Raw genomic sequence first — 27,833 nt, forward strand, 5'->3', positions numbered from 1 at the left:
TGGCATAACCCGAGCAGATGCAGGACCCATATGTGCAACTCCAGATAAGATTTCCAAAGCACTGGCATCTGGATGTCAGCTTTTCCTTCCTGGCCCCACAGCTGAACGTTCTGCTAGACCTGATTGTTTCTCTGCTGGGGATCAGTCTGCTGCCTCCCTGTTGTGCTCATTGGCACTGCCTAGACTTCAGTGTGTTTGAAAACAGTAAACCAGATAATCACTTTACACTGCAGCACTCCAGGAACTTACCTGATTTGCCAGTTTCAGATACTGAAGTCTATCAAGGGAAACTTTTAAAATATTGGCACTATTTCTTCAAGTCTTAATCGTTAAAGTTTTTTTTTTTTTAACTCCATGAATAGAAACATGGGTACAGTGGCTGAGAGAGTTACCAGAAACCTTGCATATTTTTATGCAAGGTTATATTTGCTAAGTTTTCCATAGGAAAAATTAGCACAAAAAGGAAAGGCACCACTGCAGATAATTTGTGTCTCTGTTTCTCAGACTGTGGTAGTTTCCCGGACAGTACTGGAGCAGTGTGTGTCATAGGCACCTATCCACCAAAAAGACAAGGGAGGGTCATCATCTACACATCACCTCTCTTCACTCATCTTTTACAAATGAGCCACTGGGTGAACTTTTCCTTCCAATTGGGAGCAACAAAATGAGAAAAAGAGATGCTTGGCAAGTGTGAATCATCAAAGATTAAAAATGCGAAAGGCTTCCTCAAGGGAGAGAGGATAGCTTGAAAATAAATTGACAATGACGTGTCCTCCTGCTCATCTGTGCCAGCTTTCCCAAAGCAAAGACCCTCTTTCTCCCCAGATCACACTTAACCCTTACCAGAGGAGAAAAAGTCTCTCCACCCTGATCTCCAATGTGTGGCCCCTGCCTCAGAGGGAGAGAAGTGAGGGAAGGGAGCTTTGTTTGATGGGCATGAGTCCTGGGTGATCTATGTCACTATGACACATACACTGCTATTTCTGAGAACATAAAATAAATGTAAGATTTAAATGAAGATAGTATAGTAGTATTGTTTCAAAACAGCCATACAGAAACAATAAAATAATACCATGTGCTTACTTCAAATTAAAATGATTTAATCTCAAAATCTGTTTTATACAAGTCAAAAACCATAAAATACAAAATATTTGTTTTGTTTCTTTTATATCCTATTTGATGCCTTCATTTAAAAAGAACAATTACCTCTATCAATATTTATTACCTTTAAATATTGCTTAAAATGAAGATGATTGCTATCAAGTGTTTTAGCAAAAATCATTTATAACTGGTGTATTAAACTTTGTAATTTATGAATTATGAAAAATTTAAATTATTCTATTTTATACACATAAATGGAAAACATAGGGAAACACAACCATCTATTAAGTTCATTTAAAACATTTTATGTGTGTGTGTATGTGTGTGTTATATATGTAATTATACACATATACAAACTCATATATTCATTCTAGGGAACTAACATGTATTAACATGTATTTTATTTCCAATATTGTCTTCTGGCAGAAAGATTAATGTAAATAACACAGCAGATTATAACATGTTGGAAAAAAAAAAAACGGTGAGAGAGTTGAATTTCAGTTCTGAAAAAACCCAAAATGAAAATCACTCCTGGGTCTCTCAGGAAGACATTCACTAGAAATGTCAGAGGGCTGACTAGCCTTCTGGAAGTTGGAAAACCTCTAGTTCTTTGTTTAATATTCTTCCTCAGTGCATTCATGCAAAGCCTTCAGAAGGAGTCATACTCTCTTTCAAAGGGGTTTGACTTGGGCACAGTTAATCACCACTGTGATAAAGCAATTAAAGGTATTCATAATTAGGACCAAACCAAATGTAAGTAATCAGAAAATTAAGGGGAAAATGACATTATGATGGGACTGTGTTTTCTTTAATGACCTCCTGGCTGAGAAGGACATTCTCATATTGGTGCATGGGGACTTGGGTGCATAATACATTAACCCTACGAGGAGCTCAGCATGTAAATGTCTTCTTCCAGTGATAAGAATGCACCTTGGAATCATTTAGTACCAGGGACTTCTTAATAACAAGAGACAATAAGTGATCAATCTGTTAGAAGTTCCATGGACTACCTACATAAATTCAAGTCAATTCAACAAATGTATTGAGCACATACTAAGAGCACAACACTGTGGAAGACACAAAGATGATCAAGACAAGATCCCTGTCTTCAAGAAGCTTACACTGTAACAGGAAGCCTAAGACACACATCCAACCATTTTGGAGCTATCTTTCCTCCAAAAAATAAACATAGATACATTCTTGTATAAATAAATGAATAAATTTTTCAGTATATGAATGATAGAATAATAGGAAAATGGCATTCTATTTCCTAAATTTTGCTCAGGTATAAGTGAAATGATTTAAATTTTAGGTCCTATCTCCACATCTGCACATTTAACTACAAATTAGGAGATAAAAATTTATTATATATCGAGAGAAGGAGTAGTATTTAAATATTCCCCAAAGCAGCATTTGGGGAGTCTCACATAGCAAACTGTGAATGTTTATTTAATACCAAAATAAGGCTTTGTATATTTCTTGACCCAACTAAACTGCTCTACATTTACAAGGAGGCTGTGAAATATAAACATATATATTTACTTATATATATTTAAACTTTATGAAAAAAAATAACAGGCAGTGATCTCAGTGGCAAAATCTGTCCCTTCAACCCTACCTCTCCATTATAATAGTCCAGAAGGATCTCTAAGGATCATGGAAACACAATCTAATAATTCAGATATTGATTGAAATAAATAGTATAATCTTACTTTGGATTAGCGACATGCATTAAAGATCTCAAGGTTAATGCAGGTGTCAGTAGGAAAATAAAATCTGTATTTTTTTTTAACTGAATGAATTTTAAACCAATATTTTTCAATGAGAGAAAATGTAGCATATAGAAGTAAGCCTCTTCTCCCACCTTTATTCTCTTTTTAGGCATGGCACTTTTTTTGGGGGGGATAAAATTACTTTGTGCTTTTTAAAGCTTCTTAAGCTTCTCTGAAAATCAGTCTAACCTCCCCTTCTTCCCTGCTCACCACATCATTGCATGAGGTTCTATTAGATGCAGTTTTGTTGATGTGGCCCCAAATGATTTCCCCCTGCTTTCTCTCTGCAGGCTTCCCCAAGTCTCCATTTCTGTTAATGATCTATTGCTTCTGTCTGATTCAATACAGCCCACTGGCTATGGAAATGGCAAGTCTCAGCAGGAGACAACAAAATGGTCAGCAAACAGGGCTGAGCCATGTCATTTTCCTCAAACACTTTCCCAGGAATGAAATGACAAGCTTTAAAATGTTGTCTTCTGCTCAGGGCAAAGATTTATTTATTAAACAAAAGTGGATGTCCTCTAGTTTCCATTCAAACCATAGTTTAAAGTAAGTCACTTGAAAAATGTCTATTGCAAAATAATTTAATACTGATTTTTTTTATAATTCCTTTCTCTGTCATTCTCTCAGAGTTCAAATACCAGCTACACCAGTTCCTAACAGTTGTGGGACCTTAAACAAGTCACTTTACCACTTTTTCCCCCACCAAAACAACCTGATCATATTAGTTGTAGGGTAAAGCCCAGTTAAACAATTAGCAATTAATTACCAATCATTCACATAAATTACTCAAGCTCATCAGTAACTTTCCTGTCATGACAATAGTTTGATCTTCAAGAATTCAATTCCTAGAAAAAAACTATATAGCTTAGCTGTGAATCCAGTGAAACTAATCATTCAGTAGAGATAACAGGTACCAGCTTAAAGGAACAGGCCTGGGTGCTTTATATTTAGAAAGACCCAGCAATGACTTCCAGAAGATTAAAAGCTGTCTAAATTCTGGATTGGGCTTTTACATTCAGTCCACCTAAATGTGATCTCAAGAGAGGATACAGTTGATCTTACTATGCATTATTAAATAGTTACTGAGTTTTATCTCCTATGTGACTACAATTCTAAAAGTATAATTTAAAATGTCATTGAACTATCCTTATGGATTAAAGATGCAATTAAAATAGTCATTGATATTATCATTTGCCTTTGTATTTATGTAGAACTCACAGACTCCCCGCTTACAAAATAAAAAAGAAAGAAAGAAAGAATTTTCTTTAGGTCAATTCTACCCTTGGTCTAATCTCTACACCAGATGAAATTTACTAAATCATTGCATCATCACTCTAAGATAAAGTATACGAGTGAATTACTTCAGAGGACATTTTTCTGGGGATCTAAAGGGATATATATATATATCTTTAGCAATGATCTGACCAGACAATTCCTGCAACAGTTATCCCGCCTCACAGGAATGTGACTAGGCCCTTCTGTGTGGGTAATCCAACCACTACTTACGCATTATATTTACCAGAATGACAAATATTTATAATAATTTCACTAATGCCCAAAATATTTTATTTGAAACAGTAATAAAGCAAAATGGTATGACATTGCTTTTCTTATTGTGCTGTCACAAAATAACACTGTCCCATGGATTTCTTACCTGCATCAGATATTATCAGATCTTGAACTGGCAAGTGTCTGGTAGATGATATTCACAAGGAGCTAGTAGAGAGTAATAAAAACAGCTGGAGACTGAATGACCAAGAACATCTGACCCAGCTCCTGGGCTTGCCTGCAGGTACACACCTGCAGTCCAGAGAGGATGGATCCCTGGAGCAAGTCTACAGCTCCCCTCTCCCCAACATGATGCCTTGAGCGCCCCTTTTTTTTTTGTGCTGGTGCCTACACATTCTGGTTTCTATGATCTTCAATGAGCAAAGTATGATCCACGTCAACTTAGAAGAAGAAAACCACATGCAACCATGTATCAGCCATGAGGTGCAAATGGGAGCCCAGCTCTTAAAATCAGCTTTCCTTCCAAAACTGTTTTTAAGAGACAAGGATCACAATTTCATTTATTTGATTTACAGAACATCAAATAGTTGGCTTTTGTTTTCTTCTTCTTCTTTTGTTTACCCTGTGTGTGTATAATTTTTTTATTTAATATCCGCCTCCCGTTTTATGTGGTTAAAAAAGAGATATATGATGCTTGCCCACCCCCACAAACACACACACCAACAACTTCTTATGGAATATTTTTCTTTGATAATCTTTCTGTCTTTAGAAAGCTAGTGAGGAAGACTATAGCATACATTATATCATAATAATTGTTCAATTATATATTCAATTTAGATCATATTATATTTAGAGATTTTCTAAATATTTTAAAGTAACTCTGGTTTGATTCTTCTAAGCTACTTTCCCCAAATTTCTCAGAATACTACTGTTCTAGGCTATTCACAGGTGTCTGCAATCAGTTTAGTCTAAGAAATAATGTACATTCCCATTCACTCACCCTCCAAACCTTTCTCAAACCCAAAATGAACCCAAAAGGCTTTTGAAATTCTGGAGACTGAGAAGAGAAAGCAGACCCTGCCACACAGCCTGAGTTTTGAATCCAAGGTTAATGATAGCTGTGTCACTCTTCTATGTCATTCCTAGCTCATGTGGGTAACAAGAATTTGATGTCTTCTCCCACCAAGGACTATTCTAAAGCCAAAAAGAACACTGTAACCTAGCACAGATTTGCGAATATCTTTATATATCACCACAGAGCTATAAATACCTACAAATGAGAAAATTATTCATATTCATATTTACACATAACCTTATGAGTTTGAGACCTCTGCCCACTTTTTAAATTGACAGTATAATTATCTTTCTGTCCCATTTTAATCTTCAAATAATCCAGTCACCTTTAGTACCTGAGAAATAATTAAAGATGTTTCCATACTTCGCAAACAATATTCTTAGCATGCCCACAAATGAAATTTGCCTGATCGCAATGATATTGCTGCTCTTTTGTTTTCTTTCCCCAGACTTTACTATAAGTGAGTATTCTAAAAGAAGGCATGTGTCAGACCCTCCAACTACTCCTGCCAAGACCTACATGAATATCAAAGTTAAAAAGGTATGTGTAAAGAAGGTGAACTGTGTAGGTTTGTGATTATAGCAAGTGCTCATTGATTAGCCTCAGGCTGGGTGATCTGATTCCCTCCTGTTGTGTCTACAGGGTGGCCACCCATCAACTTCTCTTCAGCTGTCACTCTCTATGTGCTCTGTGCATAGTATCTCATCTAAGCTAGGCATTGTGTGTAGCCATTCTCATCTAACTCTTGCAGTACTCTGCACGTACTCTTGCAGTGTGTGTGTTTGGGGGGGCAAGCATCATATATCTCTTTTTTAACCACATAAAAAATCTCCATTCTGCACTGAAAAAAAAAATGAAACTTGGAGAGTTTAAGTACTTTGCCTAAGTTCAATATCTAAAAGCAGGGATTCAAATCCAGGTACAACTGATAATGGTTCTGCCTCTCATGGAACCATGTTATTTTATTTTTTTCCTGGTCTTCTCCACTCATGGTGGGAATGCTGAGGAGTCAAACATAACTCATTTTGTACTCCAGTATTTTCTCCAGTTTGATACACATTAGGCACTCAGTAAATGTTTACTGAACTGAAGCTCAGTGCTTTAAGATTTATTGTCTGGTTTTCCTAGATCCTGACCACCCAAGATAATCTGTTTTGCAACTAGAAAGTCCTCATTTACTGGTTTTAGTTAAGTGCCCAGATGCCTTGCCTTTCATTCACAGTAGTGACTTCAAGCCCTTCCCTACCCACAGATTTCACATATTTCTTAGCAAACAATGAACGCGCTTAGCCTGCAAATCAAAGTTAGTGATGTGTATAAAAACCCAGGATGATGTGTATCTGCTGTCCCCCACCCCCACCCCATCATAAAAATCCCTCTGAGTTCTCTCTTCTGGTCTTCATGTGGAAAGGTACCCCTTATCAGCATAACAGATCATAGATTTTTCTGCAACATGCATGAGGAAAATCATATGTACCCTTCAATGTCTGGCAAACATAATTTATAGCAATGGATGAGGACTAGTTCTATCTTCTAGCTCTTCTGGAATTCGTATTAGCTCTTTATTCCCATTTTTCTAAGAAAGTTGAGACATAATAAGAATAATAATGACACATCACATCTTAGTTTAAAAGAAACTTCAATTTTGAGTCCCTCTATAAGTTGTTTTTTCTAGTTGTTTCTAAGTTGGTAATGACTATTTAGACAACTGCTTTGGTTTTTAAGAGAAGGGTTTTCATTTGAGGTAAAAAATACATGGTCGTTTTTAAATGGTGTATTTTGAACTAATGTATACTGTCAAATATAAATACTATCAATATAAACAATGTTTGTTCTATTAAATGAAAATTATCTTGAGGATTTATTGATAATGTTCCTTATTTCTTCTACATTGATAATGCTCCTATAAGCATTAACGTGTTTCTTAAGAACCTGCACAGTATCCTAGACTACTCTGCATATAGACAGAAACATTAGCTGTTTATCAAAAACTTTCTGTACACAAGATTCTATACCAAGCACTTTGAACTATACTATCTTTACAACATGCCTCCAGAAAATCCTTTCTTCAGTTTTAAAGATGAAGAAATCAAGGCTCAGAGAGGGCAAGAGATAATTCTAGGTCTACACAGTTAAGAAATGAGCAAGCTGAGGCATGAATTCAAATTGGCTGGATATAAAAATCTCTGCAGATACTGAATTTGCCTACTCTTTCTGTGTCCAGAGGATATGAATGAACACTGACCTGAGAACATGGAGATAAAACAAAGCCCTGGGTTCTGAGGTTCACTCTGACTCTGCCTCAGATTTATTCGCTTATTTTTTTATTTACCAGGTATTTTCTGAGAACCTATTATAGAAAGACCTCAAATTTTACACTTTTAATATACAAATATTAATACCTGCTCTGGCATGCCTCTGAAAGCTATAGGAAACTTATACTGACTTGGTGGGATTTGAGCTTTTCAGAGAAAATTTTCATGAGTTATTTTTCCAGACTGTAGCAAATGAAGAGCCCTAATGTCCCCTTCTGTTTTTTTAAATGACAAGTTTTAAACTTTCACAACTATATAATATCTTCTCATAATCATGAATATGATTTCATATGGTCTAAGTTGGTTCTGAATAGTAAATTATACTTTTCCCTGCAAAATGAAATTTTAAGGCAACTTGGTATCATGAAATAATAGTTTGCCATCAACTCTATATATGCTTCAGTTTTTCAATTTTGCAAATGGAGATTTTGATAAAACATATATTCTTAAGATAATGTGAAGACCAATAAGGAGGTCATTCATAGCCATCTCATACCAAGATTCTCCAATAGATGCAATTCAGTTAGTTTGAAACATTAATCTAGATAGAAAACAAATGCCACGGTTACAGTGCTGCCTACTTCATTAAACCTAACACATTGCAGGTGGGAGATCCAACTGACTACCTTGATATTAGTTTGTCAAACTAGGCAATGAACATGTCACATCTATTCTATAAAATTGATTTCAAAAGTTATTCATGTACAGTAACCTGGGCCAGTTTCCAATCGAAGTTATGAATTAACTTTCAACATTAAAAACATTTTTCTAAATGTCAATGCTGCTATCTTATTTGAGGTGAAGATATGGGAGAGGTGAATAACAGATTTAAGAAATTTCTGCTTTTCTTTCCTATTCTTTCTTTTTAAATAAAAATTCTGCAATCCTTACTTTTGATTGTTTTACAGCTCAATTGATAAGGTGTGTTCCTTTTTTTTTGTTCAAGAAAATTTAAAAGCAACTAATTTAAATATGCAAAATTATCTTGAGTTGTTCATACGTGAACTTAAAAGCCGTGCAACACAGGAAAATTAAGTAATTATGCCTCCAAGTTATTTACTGCAATTAAGCTCATTTATCATATGCAAATTAGTGCAAACTGGTCTCATTAGTTACTAAATTACTCAATATGAGCTGAACAATGTAGCACTCCAGTTTGTAATGAAAAATCCCTGTAGAGGCAAGCAGTATCAATTAAGCTAATTTGCATATGCAAATATATTCACTAACTTTCTCTTTTCCTATATTTAGTTTTACATTTTCTTACCATTCCAGATCATGGGGAGACTTTAGGGTCACTCACCTATCTCTCCTTCTTCTATCATAACTGAAGGAATTAATTCAGAATGCCTCTATTATTTGAAATCATTTCATTTTATTTTAGTGCTGATGTCCAGAGGGATAGCACTTTATCAAGAGCCATCAGGAAAAAGATAATTCAAATTCCTAGTGATGACTTCGTTGATACTTATAAGTTCCAATAAAATAAATAGTTGAAATTCTATCTCATCACTAAAATAGAAAATACACTCGAAGGCATTACTCTTATGCAGAAAAGGCTTTTGAAAACATTACCATCAGATGTAAAAGGAATGTTGACTTAGCTAGACAGCATCTTAATAATAATTTGTATTTTTATATTAGTCAGCATTTGAGCTATTTTAGGTGTATTCACTTTCCTTTGCCCAGATTTTTGAATCATATTAGTTAACCTTTTAATTTATTTTGCAGAAAGAAATTAAAGGTGATATTGATAACAGCCCTTTTGACATTCTCTACATCCACCCCAACACTGTTTAAGTATACTTTATAGTGTCAACTATACATTGTTTTTGCCTACACTTCCAGTATATCTTCTCTACCAGAATCTTCAGTTCCATAGTTGACTGGTCTCTGAGACTGGAGTGGTACTGTGACCTGAAGTACCTGAACACTAACAAGGATATATAGAAGATAATATTTATTTTGCTTTCCTTATTACAGCAATACAAATTTTCAAAAATTTTTGGTAGAGAATACATATGTTCTCATTTGTCTGACAATAAATCTGCAACACCAAAATGGTATATGGACCAACTATGAGTCCAGCATCTGTTCTTTTTTAAAAAATTCATTTTATTTTTATTTGTAGATGGACATGATACCTTTTTGTTCTTTTTTAAATTTATTTTTATGTGGTGCTGAGGATTGAACTCAGGGCCTCACACATGTGAGGCAAGCGCTCTATCACTGAGCTACAACTCCAGCTGTAGCATCTATTCTTAACCAACCTATTGTCAGTAACAATAGAAATATGGAAATTAAAATGTAAATCTTAACCTGATTTTCTTCTAAATCTGATCCATAACAGACTCTGTAAAAAAACACAGGCTTGGGCTGTGGTTGCAGCTCAGTGGTAGGGTGCTCACCTTGCATGTGTGAGACACTGTGTTTGATCCTTAGCACCACATAAAAATTTAAAAAAGTATTGTGTTCATCTAAAACTAAAAAAAATAATAAAAAAAAACCACAGGCTTTTTTTTTCTTTTTTGAGACATGTCTATGTACTATCCTATATTCCATAGTGGAAGGTTTGAGAGGGAAAACTTAAAAAGACATGAATGAAATCTGACAGTTCATTTAGGCCATCATCCATGTCATTTACACAAATCCTTGATGAGTTTGTCTAATAAATAGAAAAAAGTTAATAGTTAAATTTGAGTAACTTCTCTGTATTTTTAGAAAACACGTACCTTAATGAAACTATTTTCCTATGGTCCACTATAAGCCATATATTCATTTTGTACAACAGAGTTATTCTACTAATAAATTATCCTTGCAAAACTATTTTCCTAGATATGCCATAGAAGACAGACAATCATACAACCATTCTACTGAGCCTTTACTACTGTCAGAGAACCTGATGTACTAGAGTTTTAAAATGTTCGTAGAGGTTCTTTATGGTCCCTCAAAGGATCTATCCATGGAAGTTCTCTTTCAGTTTGGGGCCTAAATGTTCTAAAAGCAATATGAAAATTCCCTTTTGACCAAAAAAATGCAGGGGCAATGACCTAGACCTGAGGGGGTGGTTCTTGTAATATGGCCAATCACAAAATTGATATAGTGATACCATTACTTCCACTTAAAAGACATTTCTTACAGAATATCCTTTTTAACTGAGTTTAAATAATAAATTCATTCCTGTGTCATTTTTGTACAAACATGTGAGTACTTATGATAAAATCATGCAAATCATAAAGTTTTATTTTATGATACCAAACATATTAAGCAAAAAGACTGTCTTTCAATCACTTTATAAGCACATGACAGTTATTAGTAATTATGTGTATTATATAATGTCAGTAGTATAATATATATGTACATATAGTTTAATATAAAATGCTGAGAATGAATTCAAATATAAGCTTTAAATATCTTCCACTTACTAGGTCTGATTTGATTGTTTTAACACCTGTCAAGTGAGTAAAGTAGCATTAGTATGGAGTATGCAAAAACATATTACAACTTTCTATAACAATTATATAAACATTATTTACAGAGTGAAAAAAAAGCAAATCCTTCTGCTAAGGGCATACAAATAATTAAAGTACTCCATTCATAAATCTGGCACCTAAGGGAAAGCCATTCCAGTAGTTAATTTTATGACTTGCAAAGATGATATTTATTATCATTTTGTGTTTCGTTAACTTCAATAAGTTAAAATATGAATATGCTATCTGGTCACTAAACTGGAAAAGTAAAAATAAATACCATTCATATTTTTTTAATGCTAAGGAGAGAATGAAGTAGAAACAATAATGCCCTATGGAGAACTTTCAAAGCAGAAACCAAATTTGTGCTTAGTCACATGTACCATATTTAGGAAAGATCCTGCATGATTATCTCCTGAAGTTCTTGGATTTTTACCTAGCCTGTCACCAAATGTATAATCCACAATCTTGACTCCTTGCCTTCTCATTCCTCAGCTAAACTTTAAAAAGTCAAAGAGGAATATAATGACTAAAATGTCTTGACTCAGGCCCAGTAGGTACACTTCACAGCCCTGACATCCCTTGAACCCTTGCCTCCCTTGGGAAGTTGGCTCTTTCCCAAAATTCATGCCTCTAATAGCTACAGGTCCACTGGGACCATAAAACTGATCAGTCAATAGTAAGGCTCCGTGAGAATGGTGGCTCCTGAGTTGGGCAATGTACAACTCTGGGCCTTGGTCCTGCCCCCATACACTAGTACTGTTTGGAAACTGGCCTCACAGAAGTTGATTTTACATTGATGAATCCTCATAATATTCAGCTTTTTCCCCTTTAGGAGGAAAAGAAATTTTAAGAAATTTCATCAAATTTCCTAAGAAAAAATATGGTGAATTAGATATACAAAATAAAAACACTCATTATAGTCACAGTATGGATGCATCAAAAATTAAGAAGTTCATCCTCATCTCCTACCCTCAACCTCTATACACCAAGGGAAATGTGGTTTGTATTTCAATGAAATAGCGTTGGAGATGCAGGTAGCAGGGAAGCATGGCACCTGCTGCTGTCAGCCCCTCACTGGTATTTTGATCTAACCTCTCCTTCACCCTCCAAATTCAGTCAGTTTCCTAATCCTGTTCACTCCAACTATAATTATCTTAATTTTTCACTCTTAAAATAACTGTCTTTTAAAATGCTCTCACCATTGCTTGGGAAGTATTTCAATCTAGCTTTAGCATCCTGAGTTCAAATTTTACTCTGTTACCTAAAGACATGTAAACTTGAGTTATTTTAGTTTTCTAAGTTTTAGCTGACTTAATTTGAAAACAAACATAACAACAACCACAGTACCTATCTCACTGGGTACATATTGTGAATATTTGATGATATGAGAAGAAAAGTTAGCACAATACATAAAACTTAGTAAAATTTCAATCAACCTATGCTAAAATCCATTTGGACTAGGTTCTTCTAATTGAAACACACATACATGTACACCCTCTCAGTTGGTATTTGCATTAGAAATGCAAACTTTCAGATATAAGCAAAATATCCAATAGTGGAAAATAGTTAAATAAATTATGAAACATCCATAGTATGGCGTGTCATTTAGCCATTAATAATAATGAAAATCAATCCTTTCTTAACACAGATATGACCACAAGATATTGATTTTAAAAAGGCGGATTGCTAAAGAGCATATAATTGGCTAACAGAGCTTGTTTTCCATCTATCTTCTGATATGCACAAACTGCTTAGCCCCATAAATCTCAGACATATAAACACAGTCTCACAGCATGAAATACGAAATATTTCCTTGGCACTATCATTTCATCTCCTGCACTTCTTTTATTACGAACATCCACATTCTTCTCCTTTGCCTTCTGCCATGTGTTAGGTTTATCTTCTACACCTAACACTCCAGTGCAACTGTTTCAATTGAAAAAACTTAAGGCATCTCTTCAGTATTTACCCTATTAAAGATTTATCTTCAGCTACCTTGACATTATTAATATTTCTTCCCCTAACAAAATCAAATTCTGTGGTGTCCTATTCCTTTTTGTCTTCTCTTTTTCTCTTTGCATTTTAAGTGACAACTTGCCCCCATATGCTCCTTAACCCTCTCTTTGCTCTACATCAGTTCCATGGCTTTTCAATCCATTCCTTGATTTGAACTGCCATTTATTTCAACACCAGTGATTAGTATTTCCAAGCCCTATTTTCAGCCCTAGCTTCAACACTGCTTCAGAGGATCAGACCCAGGATTACAACTGCTCACCTCATATCAACTTGGCTATTTAAGAAAATATCCCTTTAAATTTCTCTCAGGCAAAAGGATCAGGATAGCTAGCTACCAATCTAGAGAACCTGTGACCATCATTAATCCTTCCATTTCCTAGTCTGTCCCCTCTACTTAATGACCTTGTGCCAATGATCCTATCTCAGTTTCATAATACCGCCCCATTCACAGAACTCTACCTTGGAGAAGATCTTCACTTTCTTTCTTGAAATGTTGTAACAATTTCCTAAATGGTCTCTTTATATCAGGCTCTCATAACTCAAAAGACTTCCTAGACACTGTATTTTGATAACTCCAGAAATAAACCGAATCCTTCCTGTCACTTCCCACATAAAAGCCGTCTCCATTGGCTCATCACTAGTTAGAGAATCAAGTCCTCACCTCCTGGGTTGGCTCCCTCGGCCTGTCACACATGGTTCATGTAATTTCTCCACCTTCATGTCTTATGTGCTTCCTGAACATGTGAAACAGCCATCATATCAAACACACTAACAGTCCCCCAACAAGATCTATTTCTTGCTCCCTTGCCTTTGTGTTTGATACTCCCTTTGATTAGAATATTCTTCTATTTTTTTTTCACCTAAGAAACTCCTATTCATCCATCAACAACTTTGAGATGTCATTTTTAACATTTCATGGCCAATTCTAGAGTCTTTGCTCTTTTGAAGCCCTATCATACTTGACCAGTTTAACATTCTTCACTCCTGGTTCCTGTTTCCTCAAATGAATGCAAGGTAGTTAAAGATGGCAGCCACATACAATGAATATTGTGTTCTTACTAAGTATCTGAAATTTTGGAAGGAGGGTAAGTGACATAAACTGTGAGGGCAGAAACCATACCTCCACCTTATTGAGAATAGCTTTTATAAAGTATTTGCAAGAGAAGAAAGGGTACGAAGGAGAAAAGAAATGAAGAATTTATCCCAAGATGCCAGGAATCAATCAGACTCCACCATAGACCCTCTTGAAACAAGATGTAGAAATCATCTTAACCTTGCAGAACCTTGAGATATCATTGAAGATGCCATAGACATGGAATCTACAGGCTTAAGGATTTCCCTGATAATTAGGCAAGGCAACTAATTACATAACCTAAAGGATGCTCTTCCTGATAATACTACCTCCCAACCCCATCTTGCCCACAATACTTTTGCTTAAGAGAATAAAATAGTATACAATTCCATACAGACTATGTAGTTCTTCTACTCCATTACCATTAATATTAAAAACCAAATGATACAAAAAGTACTAGTCTCTATGGAAATTTCAAGATCATTGCTTGAATTTCTTGTCAGCATATCTATGAAACCACTTACATTTTAAAGTCAACAGCTTTGAACATACCCCACATGTGTATTTGGGTGTGATTTCTTTTTTCTTCTTCAGATGTACACCACCTACCACCACCACCCCATCCTCTTTCCTTTTTTCTTTACTCTGAAGTCAAACCAAAGCCATCTATTTTTTTAGTGAGGTCTTCAAATATATAGAATGGGCATTAATGTCCTTTTAAGTTATGTGTGTTCCAAACTAAACTTCCCCAGGTTCTTTGTTATTCTTCATGTAACATGATTTCTAGTTCACTTGCTAGACTGGTTATTTTCTTCCAAATGACATCCAGAGGTCTAGACTTCTCTTAAAATGTAGTGTCTGAACAGAGTGTAGCCACTCAGTGTGGAGAAGAGCAAGCAGCCTCCTATTAGATCCTCTCTCTCAAAGAAGCTTAATATTGAATGGGCACTTGAGAGAGAGCCAATCTATATTTTTATGCTGAGTTATATTTGATTCAAATCTTAAGTTCTATATTAGTTTTTAATTTTTGCAATTCCTAAGTCACTCTCCCATAGGATTTTGGAATCTTGATTTCCAGAATAAAATTAGAAGATAATGATCATCTAGGGCCATTCTTTGAACCGTTTTTTTTTTTTTTTTCATTGATTCATTCTTAAGCACTGATTGCTTAAGGGTATAAACAGAAGTAATCCTGAATAACATCACAATCCAACAATATATGTCAGGGCTCACACAAAACTTATAATGGAGATTCTGAACAAAGTATGTACAGGAAAGAAGGATATAAAAATTTTAAAATCTGGGGCTGGGGATGTGGCTCAAGTGGTAACGCACTTGCCTGGCATGCACAGGGCGCTGGGTTCGATCCTCAGCACCACATAAAAATAAAATAAATATGTTGTGTCCACTGAAAACTATTAAATAAATAAATAAATATTTTTTAAAAATTCTCTCTTTAAAAAATAAAATAAAATCTGGAAAGAAATATAATCCTTTCTGTACCCTTAACACTAATCCTGGGTTACTGCCAAAGTAACTTGAAACTGTATGTACACAATGGAATAGCATCTCTTAAAGTGGGTTTGAAGAAATATCAGTTCTGAGATATTAACATGTATTAATGGAAAAAATGAGAAATACAGAATAAATGAAGTCAGAATTCTCAAGTCCTCATATTTCCAAATGTGAATTTTAATTTCCCAGATCTTAACAACATTAAAATTATCTCAGAAGATTATCAAAAATGATAAATTCCTGGTCCTGATCCTATATCTCTGATTCAGTAGACCCAGGTTGAGGCCCATGAACACACCCTTTCAGCAAGGGTCCAGTGATTCTGAAACTACCAGCAAAAGAACTGCTCTGGAAAACTCCTGGGATTGAACCATGAATTACCTTACTTTTCCAGGGAGAACTAGGAGGAGGCTTGTAGTATACATACTTTAGGGAATAATGTGCTAGATTCAATACTACTTTTGAATCTCTAGAAAATGAAAGCACCATTGAGGTAATTTTTTAACTCCAGATAGACAGGAATTTGGAATTTACTTTTATTTTGCCACAAAGTTTATCTAAGAAAAATGTAACCTTTTTAAAAATATAGCAACTTGCCTAAATATCCCAAACATGTCTGCTTCTCAAGTTCCAGGTAAAAATATCTTTCACAATTAAAAGAAAATTTGGTCATGGCAACATTTATCCTGGAAGCAGGAATAATGTAGAATAATTGCCCATGTATGAACGCAAAAGTATTGAATAGATGGCTTAGTGTTAAGAAAAAGTTTTTCAATAAGTGAGATGTTGAGCTGGGAATGAGTCTCTTGTAGGGTTAAATAACTATAGCTTCATCCTAGTAACCTTCACATTTATTTGTTAGGAAATTCACTGGGGAAAAAATCAATTATTACTAGTCTTCTTTACTTAAAAATAGATTTCAAAAAATGTCACCCTGAGAAATTTTCTAATTTGGAGAGACAAACATTAATATTAGAAGCACGTAACAAATATAAACTCAAGCAAAGAACTGAAGTTTGGCAACACATAAAAATGTCACAGTACTTTTACAACAAAACTTTGCTCTTCGAAAACAATATATAGCTCCAAAGACACACACATATATCCACTTACAAACACAACATATGCACAATCACTCTGGGAACAGCCAGTTAACTATACATTGCACATTGACTAAATAGAGCAACCCATCTAAATGATTACAGCACAAGTAATACTTGCCCTCCCTTTCTCATTAATATTCTCTCAATGGATGACTTTCTAAAAAGGAGAAAAAAAATTCATAAGAATTTCAGAGTTCCAAGATAAAATAACAACAAACACATATTTGAAATTTCAAAAATTTACCAAAATATAAAAGTCAATCTATGATTATTATTATTATTTTTTTTGGTAAAATATAAGCAAGCTTCTTTTTGTTTTACAGGTACCTGCAAAATGTGACTTCCCAAATGTGCTTCAAATACTTCAATGGCTAGTGCGCTGGGGCTTCTCCTTCGTTGTGCACCTATAACTTAAAAAAAAAAAAGAAAGGAAGGAAAAAAAGAAAAGGAAAAAAAAGAAAGAAAAGGAAGAAAAATAATTAAGTTGGAGCTCTGATTTCATGCCTGCAGCTTAATTTCTCTCCAATTGCATCACCATCTAGTTACAATATCAATGACATCTGAAAGAAACACTACCTACTATTAACTTTGGTTCTGAGTTGTTTGGACTTATGAATAGCTTAGGTTGAATAGCAACATCTAGAGACAAAACATAAAAATAAAAATAAATAATTTTCTTTTGTATTGTTTTTCTGACACTGGTGTAAAAACATATGAATGTTCATATTCCTTTAAAATAAAGGTATTAATATTTTTTAAACACCTTTTGACTGCCCCTCCATACATAAACATTTTGCGTCCTCTGGGCAAATACCAAATAGGGCATTCCTTGTAATTTTCTAATGAAATGACTTCATCACAATTTGATACGAAAAAAATATCAGATAAGAGATTATCATGAATGACATTTTGAACTAGGACTAAGATGGTTGAAATTCATATTTACCAAATGTTTACGTGTAACTGTTCTACAGGGTTGACAAGCAGTTTATCTGGACCCCTGACTAGCAGTTCCCAAATACTACTGTTCTAATATTAGCTTGGGGTAGGCCCTCTTCAAGACATAGCCCACAAACTTTGCACGAAGGCACCTGCCACTTCAGGAGGCCCCACAGTCTTAAACAAAAGTGGGCCTAAAGAATTCTATTTGTGGAATTCATAATTACAGGTCCTCCTTTTCCAATTTCTTTTTTAACATGGATTGATAATGTGCTTTTAAACCTCTTTTACTAGATAGGTTTTTTCTTTCTTTCTTTCTTTTTATTTTTTATTTTTTTTTAGAGGGGAGGTTGTTTGTTTACTTTTGTGGCTGTTTATTGTTCTTAAGCATCATAAAATTCTAAAACTCTGCTCTTAGTTATAAAAGGAAATGTTCAGATCTAAATGTCCAACAAGTGAATTCTTTGTGTCCTGCTTCTCTTGAAAATTTTATCATAAACCTCTGCTTCTTTGAGCCTAGATACCACTAATTGAAAATAGAAATCAAAATCCCCTGCTTTCTTATGGTTAAAAACACTTTCAGCTAGTTAACAAGAAAATTCCAGCAAAATGCTGCTGGGAGAATCCTGTTTCATTTCAGTTACTAAGTCAGTCGGTCGTATCCGTAGCTTAGTAGGGATTATGCTATAAATGCACTTACGATTATTGTGCTGTGCAAAAGTAGGGAGTTTACCCCTGCAATTGAAAGTCAGTGTTTGCAATGTCTGAAAAGCACTTTGAAAATAGCATGAGTGTTAAGTATCATTATTACTGGCAAGAGAAAAATAAAAGGGATATTTTTTTCAATGGGAAAATTTATAAAATATAATTGAAGAGTGATAATTATTTTAAAAAAAATTCCAGCTGGAAGGGATCTGGGAGATTTCTACTCTAACATCCTCATTAGCTTCAGGAGCAAAACATACAACTAATAATTTTAAAACAGAAAAAAATTCAGTTTTTCATCCTGAAATTAATCTTTATTGTAAGTATAGACATAGGACTTAAAAATTTTTAATATTCAGATATATTTAAGACAGCACTACCGTGTGTGTGTGTGTGTGTGCATGCGTTTCTGATTAATTTTCTATTCTAACATGCACATTACTCCCTTCAAAACTCCTTTGGCATTTTTGATAATGCAGCTGTCTTGCTGAATACTGTTTTCAGTTTCTAGAGTGTTAATTGCACATTATGGTAGCTTGGTGTGAATGATCCCACATGAATAAAATCTGCAGCCTTTTTTTTTTTTTTAAGATTATGGGGGTGGGTGGCTTTGGGGAGGGAGAAGAGGGGAGTTGAAAAATTTCTAAAGTGTCCACTTTCTTTCAGAGGCAGTAATTAGGATTCAGAAAGATCCTTATTAATAGTTCATAATTTGGGGGGCACTTCAAGGCTTTCAATTACGAAGTTCAAAATAAACCATTGCACCTCATTAAAAAAGAATAGACTAACTTTACAGAACATGAACTGTTCTATGAAGAACTGGATTAAGAGAGGGCCAAGAAAGCAAGGGCCACTAACATACAGGGGACCCTAAAACCTCAGGAAATATAAAGAAGCATTATTTGTTAGAAGGCCCATGAGGAAAGCTCCAGTAATAACAGATAGCAACTAAAATGCTTTCTAGAAGCCCGGAAACAGTTGTCTTGAATAACAGGCAGGGGTTGTTCAAGCCTGGCTATCTTTGGCCTTTCTTTTCCTGCCTTTCCTCTGTTAGGCTGTTTAGGCTGCTCTCTAAATAAATGTCTTCATCAGGTCGTAGGTCTATAAGTCCTACCTGCACAGTTATTCTTTGTTCTTCAAATCCTCCAGAAACCTGAGAGTGCACCCTCATACATGCTAGCACAATATACAAGTATCTTGTAAGTAGTTTCATGCTATTCTATTCAATGGCATTTTTATGGCACTGGAACTTCTCTTGATTTATATGTTTTGCACTTATGCAGGTGATGTGGGTCTGTAATGACACTTCCTAATTTTACAACCAACATAAATATGTTAAACAGGGGCCCATTATGCCCCTGTGAGAAGTCCTGCTTTAACTCTAGCATTATTGGTAACTGAATAGATGTTAAATACAGACTTCTTATCTTGCACTTATTCTATCACACTTGGCATTTTGAGAATTGAGACACTGATAATACAGGAATACTGTGAACATAGTTATTTTGGTTTTTTTGTTAATCTCATTGTGTTTATAGAGTATCATTAATGCTCAAAGAAGGACTAAAGAGCATTTCCTCAATGAGGTCCATCATCTTCAGAAAAATAACATGGATTATGAGTTGCTCTCAGATTTCTCTATTTTAGAAGTTGACATTTTCTAAACCCCCACTCCCTTCTTCCCCCCTATAACATCATCACCATTATTATTATCATCATCATCATCATCATTATTTTGGTACTGTGGATGTCGAACCCAGGGGCTCTTTTTCACTGAATTACATTGACCAGTTCATTTTATATTTTATTTTGGGACAAGGTCCTACTAAGTTGCTGAGGCTGGCCTTGAACTTGTGATCCTTCTGCTTCAGCCTCATGAATCACTGATATTACAGGCATCCACCACCATGCCAGGCTCAAGTTATACTCATTATTGCTGAACAGTAAGAGTTTCATCTGACATATTTCATTTGTTTCTTCAACTAAAAGCTAATCTTTTGAAATTTAAAGAACACTAAACCAAACAAAGTGCACATCTACACATACATGCGTGCGTGTGTGCACACACACATGCACATTGATAAATAAATGGAACGAGTGATCCCTTATCTATGAAGATTATGTCACTAACTCCAGACAGTGAGGCATGAGAGCTGTATACTTTGAAGATCTTATAGAGATTGTCACAAGAAAAAAAATAAAACCATAATAATATAACTTAAAAATCTTTTAAGATTTTCTGAGTGCCAATCTGATGTTAAAAAATCTCTTAGCTACTTACCGTAAAGTAACTAGTGTTATAAAACCCAATAAATAGTCCAGCAGAAAAAGCCATTTAAAACAAAAGTAGGTACACTTTGTTACTGTCATTAACAAGCACCACAATCCTACTTTCTCATGTTTTAGAAGAGTTGAAAACAAAACAGCCGAGATTTTAAGAGACTTTAAATGGAAGAAATATATAGGGAGAAGTATTATTTTTTTAATGTTAAAAAATCAGCTAAGCAAATCCTGACCTGATCATCTCTTTCAGAAACCCCCAAATGATCTGATGAAATTATAGGACCATGCATGTGGTCTTATTCTCATTAAAAAGTAGAAGACACGTAAGGAAACCATAGTCTAAAACATATGTCTGAAAAAATTAGTTTTACCCCCACCTAACAATGTCAATTGTAAATTAGTAAATTGTAAATTACCCCCCCCCCCCGAAAAAGTCCCAATCTGGATGCTTCGGCATAATCTCACACGGTGGTCTTTGTGAATTAATTCTATGCAATAAAAGACAATCCTCTTTCAGAAATCTACCACACACGCCCAGTCATATTCCTGGCCAGGGCTCCTCACCTCCAGGGATGCACACCCCTGAGGAAGGCTGAGGATTAGCACTCCGTGGGAGTTTGACCTATTCAACCAAAAGGTCAACTTGCCATAGAAGAACCCATTACAAAACAGAAACAGGACAGCTCAGTGGACACACATAATGAAAAGGGGGAAAGTCATGGCCCTCCTTGCCTTGTGCCTTGCCTTGCCCTTTTCCTTTGTAGCCCTCCCCACATCATCCCTGGCCAGCACAGTTGAGGGCACAGGCGGGGAACTACAGCTAGGCTTGCTACAGAAGGAATCCCCTGAAAGAGGTATTCCAAAGTGAAGACACTGCGGCACGGGTGCCATAGCTTGTTTTACTAGGAAAAAGTCGTCATCAGCAGGTAGGGAAGATTGTGTTAGAGGTGCCTTCTCACCCCCTCTCCCAAAGCTGTGGGGAACAATATAGAATCCTAGGAGATTGCAGCCTGTAAGTTCTACAGGTAGTATCAGTATCTTGAGAATGGAATCATTCAGCCACTAAAAAGGCAAGATTCATGCCAGGTCACCTCTCCTGGCTGTCTTCTGACTTTCATCCAAGGAGCAAGCAAGGATCTTTTCCCACACTGAAGAAGGGAGGCCCAAAATACGTGCTTAATGGAATCCGCAGACATCACTCCCTGGGCTTCAGCATTTGGGCTGAGCAAAGTCAGGGTCTGCTAAAGAATGGAGTACAGAATGCTTAATGAGTCTTTCCCTGGCTACCAAGGAAAAGAAAAGGGATTTCCCTTGAAGAATCTCAATTAGCCTTCCTCACTGTGAGGCAAGGAAGCCAGGGAGGGTTTTCACCGGAGCTATGGAAGTTTATGATGTGTGTGTATGTGTGTGTGCGCGCACACACACACACATTTCCCTATCAAAATGAAAACTGCTATGTTTGCATGTAACCTGGGATTAAATCTTCATAATCAGTCTGGACTGCAGAGTTCTGCCTACAGTTATAAATTGCATCTGCTAACGGGAAACTCCTCTGTGTTTGTGTACGACTTTGACATGGGGAATTTCAGGTTTGGAGAAGAGACACTGAAACAATGCTGGGTACCAGCTTGACCCGTATAACAATATTATAATTAAAATTGATGCTGAAAGCACAGAGCACTATTGAAAGCAGTGCATCATCTAAGTATCTATGAACAAACAATAACAAGGCTTTTTCAATGCACTTTCACCAAGATTAGTATTTGCCATTTAAAGTGCCAGGATAACTGATGACCAGGGAAGAGAAATAGGAATAAGCATTGTTAATCAGGCATCTGAGGACCAGATTAAAAATAGAAGAAAAAAAAATCCTATATTCAGGAGTAATACACTTTGGGTTTATTTTTAAGTTTATATTTAGAGGATTTTTTAAATTAAAAAAAAACTCATCTTCATAATTCATATCCCCCAAACTATTAATATATTTTGTAGTACAACTAATTTAGACAAAAGAGGTATTTATTCCAAGAACAGAATTGAAACTTTATGCCGATTCAAAAATTTTTAATGTAACACATTTAAATTTTCCCCACAATTTAAGTCTGGATAGAATGCATTAGGGAAAAGAATTAGGGATGATAGTTTTAATACATACAAATGAATTGCTGAATTTGGAAAAAGAAGCCATGTCTGCTCTTCTCTAAGAAGCATATGTGTATTGCTTCAACTACTAAAGAACTAAGGGGAAATATGCATTGCTGATAGGTCTATTTAGTGAAGGGAGTGCTTTATGCTTTTCACGTTCTTAAGCATTAACTAGAATTAAATGATCTTTGAAAACTTGTCTTTACAATTTTCCACCAAAATGGTATAGTCTTTAAATGTTAAACAGCACCCAAACACCACCATAATAAGTCTTGACGACGTTTTCATGTATTTGATCAGCAACAAATTACAGGCACTTCTTTTTAATACAAAGTTTCCATTTTAAAGATTGCTTTGCCCACCTCACCTTCCTTTTCCATTGAAGGAAATGAGATATTTCTCCATCTGTAGCTGGCAAAAGAAGAAAATGGCCTTTCTCCAACATTCTGGTAGTTACTATAGGAACTACTGTATGGCTCTCATATGGGCTACTTATAGGGTGATTAACATTCTTCACAGGAGAATCCACACTTCCCCTTGACAATGGAATTTTTAAGGCAGTGTGTTAAGCTGCCATTTGGAGTGACAGCATCTGAGGGCATGAGGAAGCCCTGACAGTCAGTGTCTCTGAGGACAAAACCTCAGGAAAATGCAGGCATGGTCCAGAGCCAGGATGAGGCTCAGGGGGTAGGTATGTGAGGGAAACCCTCAAGAGATGCAAGGGAGAAAGGCTTGATAGACAAGGACATGCATACATTCCTCCAGACTCCAAAAATAATCGTTACAAATCCAAAGAAGACTTTAAAAAAAAATGGTTATTACTCAACTGTTTCAATTTTACTTTCTTAATTTTTGAAGGCACTTTTTAAAGGAATTTAGCCTTTCACCTAAAAGACATCCAAGGCTTTTCTGAGTATATTTATTGGCTTCATCAATTTGACGTCACAAGGATTGCTTTCAAATGCAAAGATTAGTTAACTGTTTAATTCCCTTTGCACAGTAGATTGCTTGAGAATTTGCTCTTTTTCTTCACAAAATAAATAAAGGATTAAAAAAAAAATCAGTCATGACAAAAATCAGTTCCTGTCTGTGGATTCCCAGCAGAGATATGAGATATGCTGGTTTGCATTCCCTGCCCCTCAATCTAGAGAAGTTTTATGAGTGAGACACTTATAAAGTGACTTTGGAATATAGGACAGGATGTCTATGAGTGTTACAGTCTTGAATGTTATCTAACATGCACTCAGCAAGACAACATGAACTAATTTATTCTGACTCAGGGCTACAATAGCAAAGACATGTTGGCCTCACTGTGAGGCAGGCACTCTACTGGGTTCCCAGGACACGATGATGACTGAGACACAGTCCACTGAGCCCCACAGTCCCATGTGTTGAAAGAGTCCTGAGGGTCATGCAGAGCGGGGCTCACAGATACTTGTCCAGGCCCCAAGTATGAATGTATTCCTGACACAAGAAGGTTGCTCCTTTTGCTGTTGTTTAAATTCCTCTTCTTCCCATGAGCACATTCCACTACAAACCATCTACTCTGGGGATGTCAGGCAGGAACACCATGTGTCTCTCAGGAACTAATCCATAATTCATGGAAAGATTCCAAGCCCTCTCTGACCACAGCTTTCTAAGAGAAAAACATCAGAGAACACATCAAGTTTGGAATTTGAATGTGGCATTAACTTTGCAAAGTTTAACACTTGTCCTTTAATTGGGAGAAATCAGCTTCCCTGTGAATATACCTAAAACTTTTGTGAGTAGTATAAAATTTTAATCTGGGGTAGATTTCCCCTCAAGGGGAACCTATTATACTTTCTCTTTCCAAAGTGTCTTAAAAGTCTTTCCAGCAAGTGCTGCTTTCTGACTGCCATGCTGTATGACCTCAGGGGTACTCTGACAGGTGGCAGCATGATCCTGCCCAGTACGAAGGAGTGGACAATACCAGTAAGTCTATGCAGTGTCAGTCAGGTGCACTTACTGGTAAAAGGAAGAGGTCTACATCTGTTAACTTGATTTTTTTTTTTTTCGGTCTGATTCCCAAAGCTTCTTGTTATGACATTTACACCATCTGCTACAAATACTGAGGGAAGTCAGGCACAACCTTATTACTTCCAGCCTAATGCTCCATCCATCCGCTGGGCTTTCCTAGGCCACTGATACGACAGGGAACTAAGAAACACTGGATCTCCAGAAAGCAGCTTGTGTTTCTGTGGGAGAAAGAAGGCAATGTTTCTTGTCCTCTTCTCCCTCCTGCTCATCATTCATACGTTCAGTCATCCTCCCCACCCCCACCCCCACCCTGCCTTTTCTTTCTAGCTTTTGGGCCACATCAATGCTTGGCAGCATGCTTGGTAACTTTCTGCCAAAGGAACAGTTAACATAAATAGTTCGTGAAGCAGTAGGAGGGGGTAGCTCAAAGGACACAAGACTGTGTTTATGGCAGCACCTACTATAGAAGTCACTCTGATCCATTTCCAAAGCTCAGCTATCTTGGGTTGTGGTATTACATGTATTCATCCAGAATTTAGTGAAGGCTTATAATATGAAAGATATTAACCCCACTAAGGTGCTAGAGTTGTAAGCCAGGCTCCTATTTCCATTTCTAAAATATATTGGCAGAAGAAAACTATAAGTATTCATGTAAAAATATTTGTTGAGCCTCTAGTCTATGCCAGGCACTATGTCAGAGGCTATAAAAGGAGAAGGCACTACCCTGACCCTCCAGATGATCAAAATCTAGTGGGGAGACTGACACATCAACAAACAAATCAAATGCACAAAATGGGCTTCTCATCTCAGGGTAGGGGCAAGGAGCAGTAGAGTCAGGAAAGGCCCCAGAATAGAATACTGCTGGAAGTAGGGTATGGAGAATGAGGTCACAGGCTCAATCAACTATGATGGTCAGGACTCTGAGAACCACTGGTCAGATACAAAGGCAAGGACAAGGGTACATTCAACAACGCTGTGTATGCAAGTTTCCAGACTCGTCATCTTGTCCATTCCAACTTACTTTTCTTAGGCTGCAACATGAATGGATGATCACACCACCAGACACTGTAGGGCTGGGACCCCCATTACACTCACCTTCTTAGAGCTCAGCTATGCAGCCAAATAGTCACATCACTATACCCAATGCCCACTTGTTGCTATTTGAAAACCCTAACTTTACAAGTCTACCTCTCTCTCTACTTAAACACCACTGCTTACATCAAAGCTCCTAAGAACACACTCACATCACAGCATCCAACTTGGGTCTATGTGAGGCAACTGAGTCACCAACCAGATTGTTATATCACTTAGGAGCTCTGAGTGGGACTATAATGATTCAGGTCTTTATTGTAGGATATCTGATTCATTTCCAAGATGCTGCTTGTCCTCTCTGCTTAGAATGGGAGCTCAGTGGGGAAGCTTCTATTATCAGGAGGTAGTTTGCAGAGAGTAAAGGATTTGTGTTTTGGAGCCAGGAAGACTTCAGTTTAAATCCTCTGTTTATCCCTAATTGGCTGGATGGTGTTGAAAAAATTAGGCTCCATGAGCCTCAACTTCTCATTTTGTCAAAAGAATGCTTCAATGCTTCTTAGAGTAGGTCCGAGGATTCATGATGTGCCTGGACCCACTTTTAATTTTCCTCTTGGAATTTCACTTGCATAGTGTCAATCCTTCTAGCTATCACCTTCACAAGCCAGAGGAGTTGTTCTGTGCATTTCTGAAATCTTAGCAGTTATAACAGGGCCCAGAACATAGAAGGCAAATGAACACTGCAGTGCCTGGCGCCTAGCTCACCAGAGGTGCTCAGCACACCAACTCTCTCCATTTTGTCATGAAAAGCAGAGCCTGAGCTGAAGATGACTTCTCAATAACTATCTTGATCTCAATTTTAACAGGAATCTTGGAACCTTTTTCCCTGCATGTTGTCACCAGCTTGAGCCTTTTCTAGGGCAGGAGATCAAATCTATACTGACATCACAAACCCTAAGAGCCAACTGCAATCAGGGTCTCCAACCACTGCAAACATTTCACACACACTTGGGCAAAGAGCCAGCAATTCATTGAGTGTCAGCAACTGTCCACTGAATTTCCTTTTGAAGGATTCACTCATGCCCTATTCCAGCAGTAATTGGCATTCATTTTAAGATGCTGAATGCCTCAGACATAACTTGATTAGGTAAACGTACACAGTCACCACCACTGGAAACCAAAATCAGCTCTTAAAACCCTACCATCTTCTCTCTGATTTCATATAAACAAAGCCTGCATGATTATCAATGGTAACTGAGGGAGAGCTAGGTCTTGCTTGTGTTAACCGAACAAAGTCTGTGTCATCAGTGCTGTCTGCCCCTTGGGGACTAAGAGAGAGTATTATTTAGGCCAAGTCAGGAAATAAATAAGAATGATGAGCAGTATTTGGAGTTCACAGATTAGTCAACAGGCTTATGAAACTGTCAGACTTGGAGTCCAGACAAAACACATCATATACTTGTGCCCTCATCATGAACATGAAGCATATTTAGGAAAGAAAACTTAAGGACCTGCAACTTAGATATAAGGCTGAGCTCGAGCCCTTTGCTATCAGTGCTTTTTAACATGTTTCTTTCTTTGGATAATAGAGCTGTTTAAGTAAACTCTTTTCCTAAGACAACATTCAAACACAAAACACTGCATATACAATTACAGAAAATTCCAGAGAAATCCACCCACAGACCCCAGGTCAAGAACTCTTGTTTCAGATAAGAACCAAACATCCACATAAACCCTGTACCATCAGTGGGACTGAACAACTGATTCACTGAATGAATGA

General features: G+C 36.3%; 1 protein-coding gene across 12 annotated transcripts in view; it reads right to left on the bottom strand.

Annotated features, from left to right (window-relative positions):
- Npas3 (neuronal PAS domain protein 3) overlaps window positions 1-27,833 on the bottom strand; it is an 851,762-nt gene that overhangs the window by 422,908 nt on the left and 401,021 nt on the right. For 7 of the 12 annotated variants that reach the window (XM_058573656.1, XM_058573648.1, XM_058573654.1 and 4 more), the window contains one exon: window positions 17,282-17,364. In XM_058573656.1, coding sequence (XP_058429639.1) covers window positions 17,282-17,364 — 83 coding nt within the window. The remainder of the gene's footprint in view (window positions 1-17,281; window positions 17,365-27,833) is intronic. The other 5 variants (XM_058573655.1, XM_058573650.1, XM_058573649.1 and 2 more) reach the window with 1 other exon arrangement.

This window comes from Marmota monax, unplaced genomic scaffold (genome assembly GCF_021218885.2).
Source record: "Marmota monax isolate L192 unplaced genomic scaffold, Marmota_monax_Labrador192_F-V1.1 WCK01_AAM20220418_F8-fsc00222, whole genome shotgun sequence".
NCBI classification, from domain to species: domain Eukaryota; kingdom Metazoa; phylum Chordata; class Mammalia; order Rodentia; family Sciuridae; genus Marmota; species Marmota monax.